The sequence below is a fragment of the Neopelma chrysocephalum genome, unplaced genomic scaffold (assembly GCF_003984885.1).
Source record: "Neopelma chrysocephalum unplaced genomic scaffold, ASM398488v2 Primary Assembly neopelma1_42b, whole genome shotgun sequence".
NCBI lineage: Eukaryota > Metazoa > Chordata > Aves > Passeriformes > Pipridae > Neopelma > Neopelma chrysocephalum.
The window spans coordinates 3,452,087-3,472,114 of record NW_020897701.1 but is presented as its reverse complement, the minus strand read 5'-3'; the positions used below and the strand labels follow the sequence as shown (position 1 = coordinate 3,472,114).

The window sequence follows — 20,028 nt, the reverse complement described above, 5'->3', positions numbered from 1 at the left end:
AAAATACAGGCTGAATATGGGGAGAAACAGCATGACCCTGAGATAGTTTAGGTTCCTGAATACTTTGTGACCAACACCTTGTGATTTTTATAGTGAATTTGCTCAAAACAATAGAAGATATGCTCTTCCGTGGGAGATAGGAAGGGATCCCATCAGTTTGTCCAGCTTCTCTCTGATTCCCCATCAAGGCTACTAGGAGTGCCACAGCACTTTGCTAAAATTTCTGTCCTCTCTTTAAGAGCCTGCTGGGTGCACTGATGAGGCAAAAGGCAGGAGGGAGTTGCCTGCTGCAGATAACTAATAATATTGGTGGCAAAACCAGGAAGAGAGTTTGAGAAGACTGAGTTCCCACCAAATAGGATCCACTAGATAGTGAATAAAATTGCAATACCCTCCATTTGGGAATAAGGCAATAACCCTTCTATAAGGCTGAATTAATTTTTTTTATCTGTACTCAGTGATGTCCAGGGAGGTGAGGTAGGGACGCTCTTCCTGTGCCACGGTCAGGGTGGAGAACAAAACAAATGTTGTGGACTAGGAGCTGGTTTCCTGTAGGAAAAAAAAAGGCAGCTAGGATGAAACCTAGAGCATACTGGCTATTCTCAAATAGCTTATGAATCATATGAAGCTCATCTCAGTGTTTCCTAGAAAACTAAGATGTCATATCATCTGAAATCCCTTTAAATTATAAGCCTGGCAGTCCAAACAGCAGTTAATGACTATCAAATAGCATCTGAAAATAGGGAGCAAACAACAATTTGACATGAGATTCTGATAAGAGACCCGTCTAGCTTCAGCAGCTTTGCCCCTTGGCCAGTGGAGGTGCCCACTCAGCTTGACGTTTTACTTGTTCGTTGCCATCTAATCCTTTTTATTATGCTAGCAAGGTGCTGTTTCTTTTTTCCTGCATTGCCTTGATTTCTGGATGGCAAAACTTACCACTGGTTTTACAGATGGCAGTTCCCTAGAAATTACTATACCACATGGAGCTACTTCCCCCCCCAAAATCTGATGCAGGTCTGGGGTCAGACATTCTCAGCTGTGATTTATTCCAGCTGAGGATCCAGCCATGTGCCTTTCCACAGGGGTGATGTGCTAGCAAACCTTAATGCCTTCTGAACTGTGGACTAGTAGAGTATTTGAATAGTGAAGATCTGAAGCAGTGCTATAAAGAGATGTGTGCCACACTTCATTTGGCTGGCAACTTTACTGATGTACCTCATGTAAAGCAGAGCTCTTTCCTTGTCCTCCTGGTGACAGTAAAAAATGTTGACTAGCTTGTGATAGAAAATCTTCTTGTGAAAGGAGCAAACACTTTTGAAAATAATATGCATGAACAGCTCAGGACTATGTTTATGGAGATACTTAGGTTTGTATATGGTGCAAGGACACAGAGAAACACATTGTCCAGCTAATAAGTAATAAAAAATGACCAGTGGTGGTGTAGAGAGCTATGTTATCTGAAGTTCCTCAGTTGAAGACTATTTGTCCTCTTCAGACTGGCTTTGGGAACTGTGTAATTTTAACTGCAACTTGTTTGGAACCCTGGTCCTGAGCCTTGCACCCTGGAGAGACAGAGAGCCTTTTACAGCTACTCCAACTTAGGTTACTCTTTTTATAATACAAATAAACAGGGGTGAAATGGAGGAGGCAGCACCAGGTCAGCAGGTTTCTGGTAACCCTGACTTGCAGCCTGTTCACTTGCAAGGCTGGATACTGTCTTATCTGGAGGTAGTGTCCTCAAGGAAAGAATTGAGGTGGGTGAATAAATCTCCAGGAATTAATTTCTTTTGGGGATTATTTTTAATAGGGAAATTACCTGGGTGATAACTAGCATTCTAACGGGTAAAAAAAGCTCAGTGAACACTTCTCTAAGACTAGTTGTGCTAGATTCAAAGCTGTGCTCTGGTGGTGAGTTGGGGTAAAATACACCTGAAAATCATCTTTTACAGGCTTCGTTACGGAGTTCCTGGCATTTTTGCTTTCCTGGCCGGGCACGAGCCTTCCTCTCAGGCTTGCCAGCCTTGTGAAACCGCGGCTTCTCCGGCTCTGAGCTGGGGGAGAGGAGGTGGGTGCGTGTGTAGTTTTTGGCACCGTGCCTCCCGGCTGCTGCGGGGAGCTCTGGTACTCCCTGTCCCTACTCAGCGGGCTCGCCGGGCTCCAGGGACGCCGCGCAGGGACAGCGCTGCCGCCCGCTCTCCCCCGTGGGCAGCGCGGGTCTGGGGCGGGAGAGGTGTGTTTCCCTCTTGGCAGGTACCTAAAGTGCGGTCTCAGCTACGCCCGGGGCTCCCTGAGGCGCGGGGGGCGCCGTGCTCGCACACGACAGCGATACCGGCGGGTCCGCCCCGTCGGGGGCGTCTCCGCGGCGGCGCGGGGCCACCTCCCCCATCCCCGCCCCCTGGCTCCCCAGTCGCGGCTGCGGCTGGACGGGAGTGGAGTGTGTTCGCGCTGCCAGCCCGCCCCGTCCCGAGCCGACCGGGCAGCGCTCGGGGGGAGCCGCCGCCCCATGCGCTGAAGGGCGGCGGGATGGGGCCGCGGGGCACCGGCGGCCGGGCTGGCCGCGCCGGGGCGCCGGCTCCCGGCTGGACGTGCCTGCTGCCGCTGCTGCTGCTGCTGTGCACCGCGCTCCGGAGCCTGCGGGCCAGCCCCGGCAGCGAGGGTGAGCGGGGACGGGGCGTCCGGGCAGCGCCCACCCGGGAGGGTGGCTGCCCGACGGTACGCGGCTTCGGGCTGGGCTGACTCAGTTTTGGGACATTTTGGGGCAGGCGAAGAGGGGCTCTGGCCGCGGGAAGGCGTGTGGCACCAACCGATGGGGCTGGGGTGTCCCGGGGAAGGGAGGCGGCAGCGCTGCACGGGGCGCGGGCAGGCTGGCAGAGGTGGGTGTGCACGGGTGCCTTGGCACGGCGCGTTTGGCAGTGGGGATTTTTTTTGCGGGGGAAAACGTGTGTGCGGTGTTGCATAGGTGCCTTTGCTCGTGTGGGTTGTCACGGCGGTGTTTGCTCGCGGTTTGCCCCGGGAGAGCCGCACAGGTGCATTGGCGCGGGTGGGTTTGCGGGGCTGGCACGGCAGGGCTTGGCACGGGGGAGTTTGCACGGGGCAGGGGGTCTTGCGGAGGGGAGCGGGGCCGGGGGAGGCTCCCGGTGGGGAGCCCTGCAAGCGCTGGCCGCAGTGCGCTTACTTCGTGGTTTAAAATACACGTATAAAAAGGAGAGAAAGCTGCGGCGGTGGCGGTGTGTAACCCGTAGCGGAGCGCGGCCGCTGGGGACGGATTTTTTTATACCTATGATCTCCGTGAGGCCAATAGCCAAGAACGCGTCCAGGCTTCTTGTCTAGCAGGGTACTTCCAGTCTTTCAAATCGGACTGGGTTTTTTTTTTCTCTATACGTGGTGTGGGCGCTGGTTAGGGCTTTTTATTATTATTTTCGGATCCTCGGGCAGGCTGTAATGTGAGAGCAATGGGTGGAGAAGTTCAGCATCTGCAGGGGATGCCGGTGGCTCGAAGCAGGCTGGCATCGTGGTGCACCGTAATTATTTGTGAAACTCCTTTAGAAGGAGGAGGAGGTATTCAGGCACTGGTGAAGGAAAACCATACCAGAATTTCAAAGATGTGGCCTGAGGTAACCAGCTAGCTGTAATTTATTTTCGAGAGTGAGAATAATGTGAAATGCAGTTTTCTAAAAAAAAAAAAAATGTGCAGAGGAAAGCGAAAATACTGTTCCTCTGTGTACAAAGATATCAAATGTTTGTGAAGTGCATTGGTTTGGAAGATGGTAGAAATGGTGTTGGTTTTGCCTTGGTTAGATAACAATGGGCCCGATCCTTCTGGCCCCACACGATTTCAAATGATTTCACCCAGGGGAGCAATGCTGGTGAGATGGTGTGGCTGATTTCGAAGGACTTTCCCTGTTACTCGCCTTCCTTTTAGGAAGCACGCTGTCCTGTATGCTCCAGTCTGCCCTGATATCGTGCTGAGAAACCAACAGATGCTCTGAGCCCCGATTCAGTCATCCTTGCCAGTTCTTGGAAAATATGGATAGTACTGACTGAGCCAATGGGACCATTTGCCGAGCACAGAGGTGTCTCTGCGTGAACAGGCAGCTGCAGAATAGGACTTTTACATGATAGAAAACTCCTGGAAAGGATTAATGAAGCCGCCTAGCGAAGGGGTTTAGTGGTATCTTTACAGGGAGGTTGCAGGGGAATATTTCAGTAATGATGAGCAGCGTGAGTGCTTGCTTCATGGTGTCTCTGCTGCTACTTTTCTGACTGCTGCTCTCTAATTTCTGTTTCTTCAGTAAATGCAAAGCTATAAGGCTGCTGGTAGGAGGGGTCTGACTGTGGACCTGAACTTTTACAATAACTGCTGTCCTTTGCTGCTAGGAAATTTATCTGTAAACAAGCATTATTTGACAAGTGCTTCACAGCATGTCTCCTTTGCCAATTGCTACAGAACAGCTCCGCGACTGGGAACGGCTCACTCTGCAGTACGTGGAGCCCAATGCATGAGAAACCTCACACACTGATGTCCACCAGCCTAGCTGCGTGCCGCTGACACTTGTCACTGGTTTGCGTTTGAGAAGTTCAGTTTGGCTGCTTCTGGGCTCTGATGAGATTCTCCCCTGGGGTTAGTTCAGCTGGTTAGGAACCTTACTTTTGCTCAGATGGAGGTAGCCATCTTAGACTGGTGAATAATTTTTTCAAAAGTTGGTGGTATTGCACTTTTTTTTTGTTATCATTCATTCTATTCACCGTGGTTAAACAACTAGCCAATACCCTGTGCTGTGTAGGTATATAATGAGTGTGTAGTTGTATAGAGGACGATAAATTCTCAGAATTATTTTTTTCTGAAGCCCTGAATCACATTTTTTGTTTCTCTAAATCTTACTGTAATCCACAGTGACTTCATGGGATAAGATATATGCAGTTAACAGTTCACAGTATGTGATGTTCTGTTTTACCCTCTAGTAGACGAACACTTAGGGGAAAATGCTTTAAAAATCTAGGTTAAGATTTGAGGGGGGGGGTAAAGCTAGTTCAGTGTTTTAGTTCCTGAGCATGGAAATAGCTTTTTGCAAGGGCCACTGAGTTTCAGAAACTCCTGCCATTTTTATGGAGAAGTATTGAGAGCCCAGCCTGTATCACAAACCTGGTCACCTTCATAGATATTTTCAGTAATGTATTGAAGGATATACATTGGGAAAACTGAATTAATTTTTTTCTCCAGATTATTCTGGAATAGCTACATAATACAGATTTTATTTTAATCACCTTTCCTCAGTTTATATGTTAAAAGCAAAATATTTAGTGACGGATGAAGGCTCAGTGCTATTTCATGCATTTTCAAGTGTTATTTAGCTGTTATTTTTAACCCTTTAGCAAAGTTCATTGATTAGAGGCAGATATTTCCTTTTTTTCTTTGACTACAATTACAAATTCAGAAATTCATCAGAAAGAAAATATTCCAAAGAGTACACTGAAAGTATAGCACAATTTTGTGAAGTGCTGGTATTCCAGAAGTGCATTATTATTTTAAAATGCATTCCCTATCATAATAGGGTGTGAGAGGCAGCCCTGCAATACGCGACTGGGCTTCCTGCACTGCCTTTAGTTTAAAAATGCATGTGTTTTAAATCTTTCTGTTGTAAGTACTAGGGTTTGGGAAGTGGCTTATGTAAATTATTTATGTGAAACACAATGAATGAAGGATTTGTTTAAAGACTCCCCCCTTCACCCTAAACCATATGATTTGTTACACATCGCCTGTGTATTTGGAGTGGCTTGCAGATTGTGTTTGGTCGTCACTCAGATGACCTTAAAAAGTGTAATGTGGGCAAATTATTAAAATAATGGAGTACGTTATATCTGATTGCTTATAACAAAGTATCTCCACAACATATTTGTATAATTGTAATTAAATACAAAGTATATTTCATTTTAGGGCTTTTCAGCAGAAGTGTTGATGAGGCAGTGCTTAACAATGAAGTGTACTGTTAAGCAAATCAAAAGAAATGCCGTTTTAAAGAATGACATTGACTTATTTAGACAAAGGTGAGAAACACAAAATGGGTCTTTGTAATGTGTTGAATTTGTTTTAAGACTAGAGGGACGTTCTTTTTGTAACGAACTCCTGCATTTGGTCCTTTCTCTCTTAATTCTTCTAGGGCTTTTTGAAGCTCGCTTTATCTTAGTGTATCATTTTTCATTTGAATGAATGAATAAATTAGTACAATTAAAGGGGTGGGTCTGGTGCTGGCAAAAATAAAGAAAGATTGTAATTTGCAAATTACTCATGCCAGAGCTTGAAATGAGCCTACCTGTTCTCAGTGTGTTGACTTGTGTGTGTGTTGTTTCGTAGTGGCATATAATTTCTGTGTCATGGCACACTGGATAAATGCGTATTTAGGTATAACATCACAATGTTTATCTTTAATCAGTGAATGAAGTCTTTTTCAGGAAGTTTTTTTTTTATGTAGTAGAAGCAGGTGTGAAAATAGGCTTAATTTTCATATCAATGTATTTCAATTAGTCTAATGCTTTGGGTAAAAATACACATGATCAGAACATTCTGATTATTAGGTTGCTCTTAGTAGCTTGGCTTAGTGTGTCGTGCATTCACACGGGTAGCGTTTTGTGTAATTCTGTGGGTCTTAAGTGCTGCTGGCATGCCTATACCTTGTGTATGCAGAACAGGTAAGTCTGGACGCATATCAGTGGGCTCACAGTTCTTTAAGGAGGCTTTAAGGAGTTATCAGTTCTTTATTTGGTGTGTTGGAATAGTTCCCTGTGTGCTTCCCGTGACAGCAGAGCATAGCCTCAGTGTCATGTGTTTATTTTACTCACTGGAGTAATCCCATTAACTTTAAAATTTACTGCAGTGGAATTACTGGTATGAGGAAGGACAGCTCATGTCTAATGGTCTTTTTGGGATCTGTCTTGTGTGTGATGTATGGCTTTTCAAGAGGTTTAGAATGACTCAATCATGGCTTTAAAATGGAACTGCTATCCTTTTGACAGTAAAACAACATTTGAAACTCAGCACTTTTAAGTCTATGACTAAAAGCATTGCTGCCTAATGACACATGTTTAAAAAAAGGGAAATAAACAATAGCAAAGATTGACTCCAAGATAGTGCCTATTCCCTTTTAAAGCTTATCTTAAAAATTGTGATAAATACTAGAAGACAGGCAAGAAACAGTAACCGACTGTCTGCTTATAATATGGTAAATGTTGACAATGTAATGTGATACATAAAGCAGCTATTTGCACATCAATATACAGATGAGTAAACTGGCAGGTACCATGGGAGGAAGGGAAGAGTTAGTAGGTTTGCGTGACAGTTTCTTCCCCCTCCACTGTTAACTCTCCCACCATTACGTCACTTGGTCTGCTGTTCTCTTTCGTTTAAATAAGAAAACAGAATCTTGCCCATGAAGAAGCATTTATTCTTTGCACTAAAAAATACATGGTGTTTTGCAGCAGGATTATGAAGGGGGGGGGCAGTGGGCATCACGGTGAGAGCAGGATTTCACAAAATCTAGCAGAAATTGCAAAGGTGGGACAGTTTATTATGTGGTGCCTTGTGCTCTGATCTTGCTGGTTTTACGCTTATTGTTCCAAGGATTCCCATGCTGCTTCTGCCGGAATCCTGGTTTCCAGCACATGCTGAGCAAGCACATAGCATTTGACCCGGGAAAGTCCAGCTGAGTTAGCTCAGCTGAGCAACGATGTTGCACCCTGTTTCCTTTAGGGTCTTGAGATGTGGGTCTCTTAGATCCCCCAGTCTTTCTGACTCGGAGCTACATTTTTAGTGGTCCATTCCTGTAAGTGTGCCCGTATGTATATTCTGGAATAGAGACAAGCTTTAAGCATTGCTCCGGAATGTTAGGGAAATGAAACCCTGCCTCAAAATAATAAGAAAACAAACTTTTTTGGCAATTTTAAAAAATATTCTCACTTCCTCCTTAGGAAATAAATTGAAATCTGTATGTGGTATAAGGGCAAAATGAGATGTAGAAACCCTGAACACACAAGGATTGGTCACTTTGTAGAAGCACTGAATTTTTTAGTTAAGTGCTTGCTTCTGTGAAGGAAGCATATTCAGTGCAGCTCTTCAGCAGATACTCAACCTACTGTCCAATAAAAAGGTTTAAAAAAAAATAAATCTCGTTCTTTTAGTACAACATCTAAACATAGAATTGAAATCTGTCACAAGTGCACCTTTCTCAATGACCCTAAGTGCTGGTGAGAGAGAGAGTCTCATTTCAACCAGGATGGACTTGAACTAGGTACATCTTTTCTTAACTCAGAGAATGTTGCAGAAATACTGTGTTAATGATTGCACTGAAGTGAACAATTTTTTTATACCTTACTCTTCACTAAACTGATTTTCTTTGATCTCTGCTAGAAAAATTGCTGCGTATTTTAAAAGTTACTAGAGAATCCCTTTCTCCTTTGAAAATATATTTTGTTCTTAAGACGTACCTGGGGTTTTTTTTTGGCACAGGCAGAATGGAGAGATGGATCCGTTCTTTGTGTTCACATCATGCCTGTTCCCCAGTCTGCTCTGTGACTAGTTGGACATCAAGGTGACAGGTTTTGCTGAGGTGAAAGAAATTGCTGCCCCAGTTGCTTTCACAGCCAGCTGTATTGGCAAACTTGAGCACTGGCCTTCAGTAGCTTAGGTGTCTCTAGGGATTTGTTACCCTTTTAGTTGTCTCTCTGACCTATTATATCTCTTACAGTCTCAGTTTTGGTATTTGCTATGGCTTTGGTCAGTGCATTATCTGAACCTCTCTGAAGGTTTAACTCGCTTATCCTCTTGGAAGTGGAAAGCAATTATCCCCATCTACTGCAAGGAAGCTAGTTGTGAGGGGACAGTCAGGAGATGTAAGCACTGCAATTCACAGCACTTGGCTTCTGGCTGTGGTTGGTGATGGGTGGCTGTTTGCAGAGGTCTAGCATCATATTGCCTCCTGTGGACAAGGGAGCTGGGACCTGCAAGCTGCCCTGGGCTGTGTGTATGAGCACAGCCTTCCCGCTGCTGCTTTGCAAAGGGGGCTGATGATGCTTTGAGCCAGAAAAATTACCATGGGAGTATTCAGTGCATGCTGTCTCACTGGAGATGTTGGTGGTGGGAAAATGCCCTCCTTTTCTCTCCCTCTTCCCTGGTGTTTGAGTTGTGCAGTCGGTATGTTAGGAGGACTTTGACCAGGTAGAGCTGCTTAAGTGACCACTAGCTGGAAGGATGAGAGATGCCTCCTGGAGGAGGTGGTATAGCATGTACTATCACAGCAGATCCTGGAATACCTATATGAGCTGATCTGGCATCCCTAAGGGCAGAAGGTGATTCCTGTCCCTTGTCTTCCCCCTGGCAAGCTCCTGAACATCAGTTCAGCCAATTGTGCCTTGGGGGTGTGCATTGAGAGGAAACAGTACCCTGCAAGGGTTGAGAAATTCTAGGTTTAGGTGGTTGTGTAGCAGGTTATTGAACCCGCAGGAGAGAGGACAGAACCCTGGAATTGCAGGCTTTCATGTTAGCTAAGTCATTTTGGTGCAGGGGGCAGTACTGAAGTGTCTTGCCAAGGTATTAACTACTGGGTTCTCTAACCCAGATCACTTCATGTTACAAAGAGGTGAGAACAGCCAGTTTGAACTTTGTAATTCTCTGAGGGGATAGAGGAACATATGAGAGGAAATGCATTGTTCAGTATCAGTTATGAGTATTTCTTCATGTTTCTGAGTGGACTTGTATGACTTTTTAAACTGTTCTGCGTGTCCCAAACCAGTGGAACTACTTGGGGAAATTATCTCCATACTTGCTTTGTAAGTTAAGTTCTAAAAGACCCCAGTTGTTTTGGTTTATCCATCTTCGCTTTAGTAATATTCACAAGCAAGTTCTTACTAAAATATGTACAATGTGCTGTTCCCACTAGCAACCTCCACCCTCTTTCCTCAACAGAAATAGAAGGGATAAACTGTCAACCTCCTTGAAAAGCCAATAGATCATCTTAAAAACATTTTTTTTCTCCCAAATGCTTTCTAAGCATTATGTCAGTTCCTTTTTTTTTCTACTTGAGTGAATTCTGTGGCAGCAGAGTAGTTATTATTGTCAACAGGAAGACTTTATTGGTGGTGGACAGTGAGGTCTTACAAGTCCACTGGTAGTGAAAGCTGACAGTCTTGACAGGTTTGGATGTGTCTATGCCAAGTTTCTTTCCTTTTCTTCAGTTTAGTTATATGTATAACAGAATTTGAACTCCATGTCTTTTAGGATACCTCTTAGGGACAGAGACCATAGAGACCATATTGTTTCTAGTTGTTAATTTAGGGAAGAAGGTGAGATTTCATCTCAACCCTGCCAGCAGGTGTTTTGATTGTATTGAGAAGCTGTTGGGATGTTATGGCTCGACTTCGTGTGTGCTTAATAAGGTGCTTGCTTTAAGTAGGGTTTTGAAGAAACTGCCTTCTTCTTGAAGACAGTGTTTGCCTCCTTCAGTGGTTTGTAGATGTCTTGACAGTGGTTGGAGATCCTGGTCTGCAGAACAGCACTGGTATTTAGTTTCTCCATGGAGGCTAGTTGTCATGTTGCAGGTGCTGGTTGTATGTTGTCTTAAGTGGAAGCTTCTTTTTCCTTCTTAGAGGTAGAGTGATGCTTGCCAAACTGGCTACCCCGAAAGATTAGTGCTGCAGCCAGCTCAGAGATCCACCGTTGTGCTGATGCAGTGTTTTTTTTCTAGCAAATCTTATGAGTGAGACTGGAAGCATTTTATTGACTTTCTTCACAGTGAATAAATCCTTTTCAATTAAATGGTGATTTTGGTGGAAATGGGAGTGTTTACCATTAAAGAAAAGTAAACTATACTGGATTTTTTAAAGCTAACCTAACCACTTCTGCTTTTAAGTTATGTATGGTGGGTAGAACAAATAACTGTCTCTTGTTTTGACTGCAAATCTTTGTAAGGAAAAAATCAGCAGTTTCCTGTTTGTTTTAGTGGGTCTGGTTATCAAAAGAGCTTTTCGTCTTGCTCCTTGGTGCTACAGCTGGTTCTGTGCCTGCGGGAAGAGTGCAGCCAACCTGAGGAACTTTGTCAAAGGGCAGTTTCATACCCTCGTAAACTGGGTTCAAGCAAATTACAGATGTAATGCAGAAATTACTGGATAAAATTCTCTGGCTGATGTTATGATTGCCGTTGTCCATCTGGCCTTAAAAACCTATGAATCTGTGATGCAGATTCTAACGTTTTGGCTCCTGCTATAAAAGAGAATCATGATAACTTGGAGCAGAATGAAGCCAACATAATAAAATATAAATCTGCAGTTAATATTAGTTTGCAAGTTCATTAAGTAGTGTATACTTTCTTCCTCCAGTGGGCTATAAATAATAGGTACTGCTACAACTTGCACTCTGCTGTAGCTTGTTTCCACTGATGGAAATATTTCAGAGGTTCTTGCCAGTGTGTGTTTTGTCCCAACTCAGTGTATCTAATTAATTCAAAACATCTGTTCCCTGATGACTTTGATTTCTTTCAAGAGGTTTTTTTTCATTTGTTTATGCTTTCTTTGGTTATTTTTGACTGTCACTTGTTGGAGTGCCTTGGATGTATACTTTTTGAAGAAATACTTGGAAGGAAAATACAACAGGGAAAACAGTTGGAAAATGAGTGGCAACAATACTGCAATAAAACCAGTCAAGATTTATGAAGCAGGAAAACTTTGACTCATGATGATGATGAAGATTCCTCTGCAGTCGGTGTGTCTTGGTAGTGCTGTGAACTCCGGGAGTGCTGGAGAAAGGATGGGGAGATATGCAGTGAAAGGAGAAAACAGCTCTGTTAATGGTGTGTTGGCAGCTATACCCCCTCATTGAGTAGAGGAAAAGAAAAGCAAAGACATCAATCTTGATGAAAAGTTGGTGATGCTATTCAGGAGATGTTCTGATGAAGTGCAAAAAACTGCTGTCGCATTATGTTGTGCACCTTGACCTCCATCCAGCAGAGGTTTCACATCATGGTTAGTTGTCAGCGTGTGAGTATTCCTATGAGTATTCCAGAAGCTCTGAATGTTGGGTCAGAGCAGGGGCTACCGTGATGTAGCTCCAACCTTTCTGTGGATGGCCACGTCCTGTGGAGTGCTATGCAAAGGGGGCAGGAGCTGCAGGAGCAGCCTGAAGGATGATGTAGGAGCACTTGACTCACACCTTCTTTCTTATAGGACCTTAGACTTGGGCTACCCAAAATAATGTTCAGATTCCTGTTCAATCTGTAATAAGCGTATTAAAGCACAGTTTTCCTTCAGTTATTTAAAACAAAACATGTTTATTAAAGCGTTATTCTTTAGAAATGTGCTACTTTAGAAATCATATGATGTTTTCAAATATTTATGCAGGCTTTAAGGAATGTTTCTTTGCTTCTGTTCATTTTATGATGAAACCTGTAGTTTTAGGGTATTGATTTGGTCAAAGAGGATGTTCTCTTCCTCCTGTTTTAAGTGTATTTCAGTGAAATAAAAAAAAATATTCTTTTGGCTTTAGAGCTTCATGACACAAACTCCATCAGCTTTTGCTATTCTGACTATTTTACTTATTCTAGAGCTGTTAGTCAGGATATACTTTGGTAGGGAATGCTCTGTGGTAAACCTTATCTTGCAAATGGTACTGCTGAAGAGCAGGATTACTCCAGTGTATAAGGATTTATTGGAAAACAGCTCAAAGACCACGGTAACCCAGAAGAGTTCAGTCTTTTGTATGCCTGTATAGACTTAGCCCTGGTGTAAGCAGCGAAGGTTTTTCTGGAAGATCTTTAGATACTGAAATAGCAAGAGGATGTATGGCTGGTAGGATCAGAAGTACTCAGTGTTCTAGCCTGTTGGTGGGGGATTTTTGTTTTTTAGCTTGGTTTTTTTTTCCCCACTTGAAATTGGAGTGAAGAAAAAAGACGCTCCAGCTGATCCTGCTCCAGTCCAGAGCCAGAGGAGCCATCTCTCTTCAATGGTGTGATCAAAAAAATCCATGAATCAGTGGCTTCTACTTCAGGCAGTGTACCATCATGACAGGCCTGTCCTGCTTTCACCTGGGCAAGCTAATGCTGCCACATGGCACTGTTTTAGGTGGCTGTGTCAGATGGGGAGCTCTGCTGTGTGGGCAGCAATGTTGCTTTAGGTGAATGCTGAATGCCATCAGCCCTGGATTTCATGTGCTTCCTTCCAGCCACAGTCCCTGTGTAGCCATGGTGAAGCTGATAAATGCTGGCTATATGAACATGACAAAGACATTTGAGTAAAAACCCAAATCCAGGCTCCCTGACAAAGATTCCTGAGTGAAAAGCCGCTGTTAATTCACCAGCTAGAGTTCAGGGCAAAGGTTTAGATCACTTCTGGTTTTATTCTATCTTGATTGCTCACCTGTAGTAACCAGCCTGTCTGAGAACAAGAGTGTATGCAAGCTCCCCAGGCTATTATTCTGTATTAAAAAAAAAAGAAAAAAAAAAAGAAAAAAGAAGGGCTGTGGTATGACTTTAGACTTAATCATCATTTATCCTACCCTGAAGGCATGGAAGTTAATGATGATATAGATCTGTGTGGTTTTGTGTTCCCCTTGACTGAGCATTAGAAATAATTAGGGCTTGTGGGATGGATGCACTGATGGTGGAGATGAGCAAAAAATATTTTTGAATGTATGTGCCTCTTCCAAGTCTGCTGGCAAAGATACAGGTGCTAAGTGTATGCTTATGGGGTCGAAGGTTTCTTGCTTGTTTGTTGATAAATAGCTAGCTGGTGTTGAGGAGAAAGGAAGTGGGAATAAATGAGTTCTGTTATTTTGGAGGCTTTTAAGATCATGGGCTAAGCAGAGTTGCTAGCGATTTCTGAAGAGATTTTTTTTTTTTCAACAAGGTATGCTCTCCTGTATCCCAGGTGCTCCTGAGTACAGCTCTGGGTTATGCCTGTGGAGTAGAGAGTGTTGGAGGTAGTCCAGGAGTCCCAGGCTGTACAGGAGCTGGCACTAGACCTTTTGAAATATGGAATCCTTATGCACATAGTTGGATGTGTTCCTGAATTACCTCCTGCAATGTCCTGGGTGTTTGCATTATTTGGTTATTAGACAGCCCCAGCCAAATACATGCTAACAGTGATCACAGGTTGAATGGGGAGGAACTGGTTTTGCTGCTCTGTAGGAGATCTCTGGTCTCTTTCTGAGTCTTGCTGTTGGTCAAATGAAACACGATTTCAGGGGTTTTTATTCAGGTGCAAAAAGGCTTCATCCCTTCCCTGGTAGCCACATGGTGAGTTTAGAGGCATCTGTTTGGAATGGTGGCAGTCCTTCCATAAAGTCTCTGCTAAAATGTTTTCCTCTGTTTGAGGTGGCTTCTTTACCTGCTGCTTTTCCCACTGTTTCTTTCCCAGCCTGGCCAATCTGCAGTGTTTTGATGAAAACTATTTGAGCAAAATTAATGTTCCAGCCAATCTGGAAGGTGATGGGAAGAGAGATGGTGCTGAGCCTGTATGGGCTTGTGCAGCAGGACTGTGCTGGTGACCTCTCTGGCAGTGCAGGAAGGGAAGGCTGCCTGAGGAAGCATTCCCAGAGTGTTGGTAGCACCATCTCAATGGGGAACTCTTGCAGCTGGGCTGTTGGAGGAGCCATCCCCTTGGAGAGGGGTTTCTGGGCCCTGGCCTGGTTCAGGGCTGCATCAGGGTGGGGTTGTGATGTGGAAATGATGGAAGTAAAGCTCAGATGCACTGGAAATGATTGGGTAGGATGCTGATGGGGGAGATGCAGACACCTTGTATCCAGATGGAGCAAATGATAATATGTGTTTATACTAGAAATTTGGGGCTCTTCAAAGCAAAAAATTTCTGTCCTTGCAGGCAATTTAACTAGCTAAATATGTTCATCAGAGCAGATCGATGCAGTGCAGTGTTTTAGATGATATACTGTGAAAGCAGTCCTGGACAGATGCTCATGTGGCAGTCAGTGTCTGCTGTGCCTTAGCAGCCCCTCAGAGTTGTCTGAGATGAGCTGGGTGCCCCTCTGATCTCCAGAGAAGCCCAGATACAGTGACAGCTTAAAGTCACTTGTCACTTTTGTCTTCCTGGCATGTGAGTTTTGAGTTATTGCATGGTACCTGTCAAAAGGTGTATTCCATCCTATGTATTTTACTCTATGCAGAATGCTTCTAAAATGAGAGAGGAAGTGAGTCTTTTCTAACTGGGGATTTAATATTCAACTCTGCTAGCTGACTCACTGGTTGGAAAATTCCCACTGACTTGACTTAGCGTTGAATGGGTTGTATTATCTTTTCATATGCAGAAAATTATTTTGAAATTGAAGTTAATAACAGCAATTTAAAAATTGTCATTGATAGTAAGATAATACAATATTTAGTTGTATCATGTTCTTTTTATGATCTGATATTTGAATAAAGCATTTTTCTGCTTTTTTCCTTAATTAGCATGTCATGAAGAAGCTTGTGACATCAAACACAGCATCTAATTACATTCATTAGTAGCATCTCCAGGACAAATTTTAATTAAGTTGTACAATGTAGATCAATACTTGTTTTGCATCCATTGCAACCTAAGAACAAGAATATACTGTTCTGCACAGTTTAATTACAGTGATTGTAATAGAAGGAATTTGAGTAAACCCGCCATTTTTGCCATTGCACTCCTGTCTCTTGCATTTTAAAACAGTGTACATTTATAATATGGGACATGTTATTTATTTGTGTCTTATTTTGAAGAATATTTTAAGGTCAGTCTTTGTATCCCATTGAAAAGAAAATGAAGTGTAGTTCAGGAGCACTTGGATACTAGTGCTTGACTTCAGCTAGAGCAGGAGAAATTAACAACCATTTTACCTGAAGACTTCAGGAGGGGAAAGAGTGGTCATCACTGGGTGACATATCTGGTGGTAGATGTTAGCAATACATTTATTTTGCATAGACTGTTGAGTGGAAAGCCACCTAATTGTATGTTTACTTACTGTGAATATAATTCATTGTAGTCTCTGAGTATTGCTTCCACCACATGTACTGTAGTTTGGTAGCATTGACAGCTTGCAAACTGTTCTCTCTTTTGGCAGGAGAAGGCAATCTAGGAATGAAAACCCTGAGTTACCAAATGTATTTTGTTCAACATCAGGAAAATACAGCTGACCAGGCAGAACATATATCCCCTGTGACAGTGTCCTGTATTAATACTTGCATACATTGTGAAAATATCCGGATAGGCAAATCTTTTTTAAGATAAGTGTTTGCCAGAGCTGAGAACTGGTTTTTTTTTTTCCACCTCAGTGTTGTATTTTTGTGTTTTGGCCTGGTTTTGTGTACCAGGGGCTACAGTAGTCAGCCTTCAGTGCAGTACAGTGATAAAGACCAAACTGATTTGGAGAACTTTATTTTTTTCAAAATAAATCAGTTTTTTAATCTTAATTTGTTTTTAAGTGTTGCTTAAGATTTTAAAGGAGCATGCTATGTAGTATAGTGTACTTCTGGGTTTTCTTACTATGACTCTATAAATGGTATAATCCTGAGGGTTATGATACTTGCATACTTCATACTTGTGCATGCAACCTGTTTGTTTCTCTTCTTCAGCAGTCTTTAAATACTTACACGGTTGCACTTCTGAAAGAGTGAGCACAAAGCCTCCTCCACCCATTTCAAGCTTGTTCTTGGTCTAGGTAATCACAGGCTAGAAAATCTTGAAAGTCCAATTACCAAAACTTCCAGTGGGACTTTTAAGGAGTACATAGGGTGGAGGTCAGGGGTTGAAGACCCAGGGAAATCACATCCTTTTCAGGAAGGACACGAGAGCAAAAAGTGAAGTATTAGGCAGACAAATATACTCATAGAAGAGGGTGTTGTAATCCAGTGAGGAGGAAGTGTGCTTTTAAGGTAGAAGAAAGTTGCTCCTAGGTTGAGATTTTGGATGACAGTTGATGATTCAAAGACAAGCTTTTAACTAGTAGATTTAAAGCCCTGGGTACAGGAGGTGGAAGCTCAGCACCAGACGCTGCTACAGTTTTTCTTAGCTGAGTTAAGCGTGTGTAGATTTAATTACTTCACACTTCTTACTCAGTATTTCAGGTAATACGAGGGGGAAAATGTTATAAGCTTGGGAAAAGGGGGTTTTTTTTGCTGTTTAATGCAAATTGTTGTTTGCTTATGTGACTCAACAAAGCTACTACGAATTTTTGTGTGTGAGAGAAAAAAGATCCTTTGGATATCTTATAATGAGGATGTCAAAGACTGGAGGGAAAAATGTGGAAGAGGGAGAAAAGAATAGATTCTTGATAAGATTAATACTCTAATACTTGAATATAAAATACTTTAAAAATTAATTCATGATAATCAGGGAACTCTGCATGTTGTTTCTGGTTTTGTTTTTGTCCTAAAGGCCTGATTATGGTAAAAACACGTGCCACCTTAGAAGAAATGTATGTATAAATATGCAAAGATATTTGTGAGCATATATTTATGCCTATATACTGTATGTCTGATGTATGCACATAAACACATTGTGTGTATTATGTATTTATTCCCTCCAAGAGATCAGATCCTAAGAATGTAAAGGATCTAGTTTTTACAGAATTTCAGTGCATTTGCAGCTTGCTTTCAGTGTCAGATAAACTAATGCATGCATAGAATTGTCTTCAGTGTATGACCTCATTGTTAGAGGAGCTATTGTTATTCTGCTTTACAAAAATCCAGTTTCCTTGGTTAATTAGAAACAATCTGTTAGCCATAGTCACCCATACCATGAAATATCTACTGGAGTTTGTAATCTGTCCATCTTCCTTAACAGTTTTTTTTTCTCTTATTTTCAGTGAATTTACTGGACTCACGTACAGTAATGGGAGATCTAGGATGGATAGCCTACCCAAAAAACGGGGTAAGTCTGTGTTGTTGTTTGCTTTCTCTCTCACAAATTATACTAATAGTTTCCATTCGGAAAGTAGACTACTGGGTTTAGAAACTCCCTGGAGTGATCTGTCGGCAATGGAGGGAAAAAAATAAGTAAAACAACAAGCTGTGACTGGAAAAATGGAGCTGTGTGGCTAGGGGATTGATTTATTTATGTAGCAGAGCCAGCCACAAGTACTAAAAAAACGATCATGAGTCAACAACCTCACTCCTCCCCTCCCCAAGAAAATCCGTGAGGTTATTTAAATTTCTTTTAAATTATAAATTCTTGCTCCTTCTCTTGAGCCTTTGGGGTAAATGTGGAACACAATTTCTGGAAGTTTTCTTCTGAAACACAGGGTCTGGAACACTGCTGTATTAAATGAACGAGGCTGTTCACAATTACGTCTCAGAATCATGAGAAAACTCTGGGAGCTGATAACACTGGAACAGGAGTTGAGTTTTAAGCCCCTTGAAGAACCTCTGTCCCTTGCCATTACCTCTACTAAGAACTGTTCAGCCTTGAGAAGTGATGGCTGAGAGGGGACCTCATCAGTGTCTGTAAGTATCTGAAGGGAGGGTGATGTGAGGATGGAGCCAGGCTCTTCTCAGTGGTGCCAAGCAATAGGACGAGGCAATGGGCAGAAACTGTTGCACAGGAAGTTCCACCTGAACATGAGGAAGAACTTCTTTACTGTGCAAGTGACCGCGCACTGGAACAGATTGCCCAGAGATGTTGTGAAGTCTCCCTCCCTGGAGATATTCAAGAACTGTCTGAATGCAATTCTGTGCCATGTGCCCTGCTTGAGCAGGGTCGTTGGACCAGATGATCCACTGTGGTCCCTTCCAACCTTACTCATTCTGTGATTTTGTAACTGGAAGAACCCGGCCTCCTAATTTGATACCTTAATGCTGGAGTTCAGGTGCATTAATACCCTTCAGTGTGTCTGCTTGACCTGACTGCATCATGTGAGTAGTCTTTGCTGTGAGTTTTAGTCTCTCGTTTGGGGCATCCTTGACGCTGTACTGTAACGCAGCTTTGGTAGTCTTGAAAGGTTGGCTTCTGCATCTGGGTACCACTGGCTGGGTATTCCTGCCAGTTCCTGAAAGCCATGATCACTGTGTGAGGTGAGAAAGCATCCTAAGTCAGAAATGCTGCACAACTGAGCCCTCCAATAGAACAACTCTCAGGAATGTGTTATTCCAGAGTTTTAGTCACCTGAAACAGGCTGCAGAATTGTCTTGGACTCCAGTTAGATTGTCATAAAAATGGTGGGATTGTGTATATAAAATTCAGCCAACTCTGCATATATATATGTATATCACAGTAAATTAAAATCTGATTTTCCTTATATTCTGTGTGAATGAAAGGTTGTAGAAATGGCAGCCTCACTCAGACAAGCTGCATGTTTACAGACACCGATTACAGTGGGAATGTAAAAGCTACACAGGAAGCCGATTTTATTTTCAAATCAATTCAAGATCTAATCCTGTTGCAGTTAGTCTATAACTTTTTTTATCTATTGATTTAAAACTGAGAACAAAACTTGCTCTCCTTTCTTGTGTGGGCATCAAATTAACCAGTGGCAGATATACTGGCAGAGCAATATTTTAGTGCCATGGCACACCATAAAGATCCCAATGTCCACTTCTTAATGTATGATGTTTTTCCTTTTTGCACATCTCTTGGTGTTTTTCCTATGGTATAAAGAACAGTTGCTGTATATCCCAATGCCCTTACAGGAATATCAGTAGACAAATAGCTAAACCTGAGGAATTCAGAGTACTTCTGAGTCTGTATGTGTAGATGAGTAAATGAAAAGCTAACTGTCCTATGCATAAGCCTCAGTTGTATCTTTTCATTATTTGTGGAAAACTTTCTGTATTTACAAGCTCAGTTTCCAAAGACCACCTGGAAGTACACTCATGAATGCCAAATTCAAAGTTATTGACTCAATAGGGAGAATTTTTTTTCCTTGATTGACTTCTACTTTTTATTTAAAAGTGAATTAGGCAGTTGGTTTTCAGATTTCTAGAAATCCCTTGTTAATCTTCTTTGTTTTCATGGGACATCATAAAAATTTAGTAGGTTAGTCCACTTGTCTCTTTTTTTTTGCAATGTATTTGAAGTATT

General features: G+C 42.6%; 1 protein-coding gene across 10 annotated transcripts in view; it reads left to right on the top strand.

Annotated features, from left to right (window-relative positions):
* The first annotated feature begins 2,435 nt into the window (after nucleotides 1-2,435).
* EPHA5 (EPH receptor A5) overlaps nucleotides 2,436-20,028 on the top strand; it is a 202,963-nt gene continuing 185,370 nt past the window's right edge. For all 10 annotated transcript variants that reach the window (XM_027676979.1, XM_027676978.1, XM_027676976.1 and 7 more), the window contains exons 1-2: nucleotides 2,436-2,659; nucleotides 17,819-17,883. In XM_027676979.1, the coding sequence (XP_027532780.1) occupies nucleotides 2,527-2,659; nucleotides 17,819-17,883 (198 nt within the window). In that variant the 5' untranslated portion in view covers nucleotides 2,436-2,526. The remainder of the gene's footprint in view (nucleotides 2,660-17,818; nucleotides 17,884-20,028) is intronic.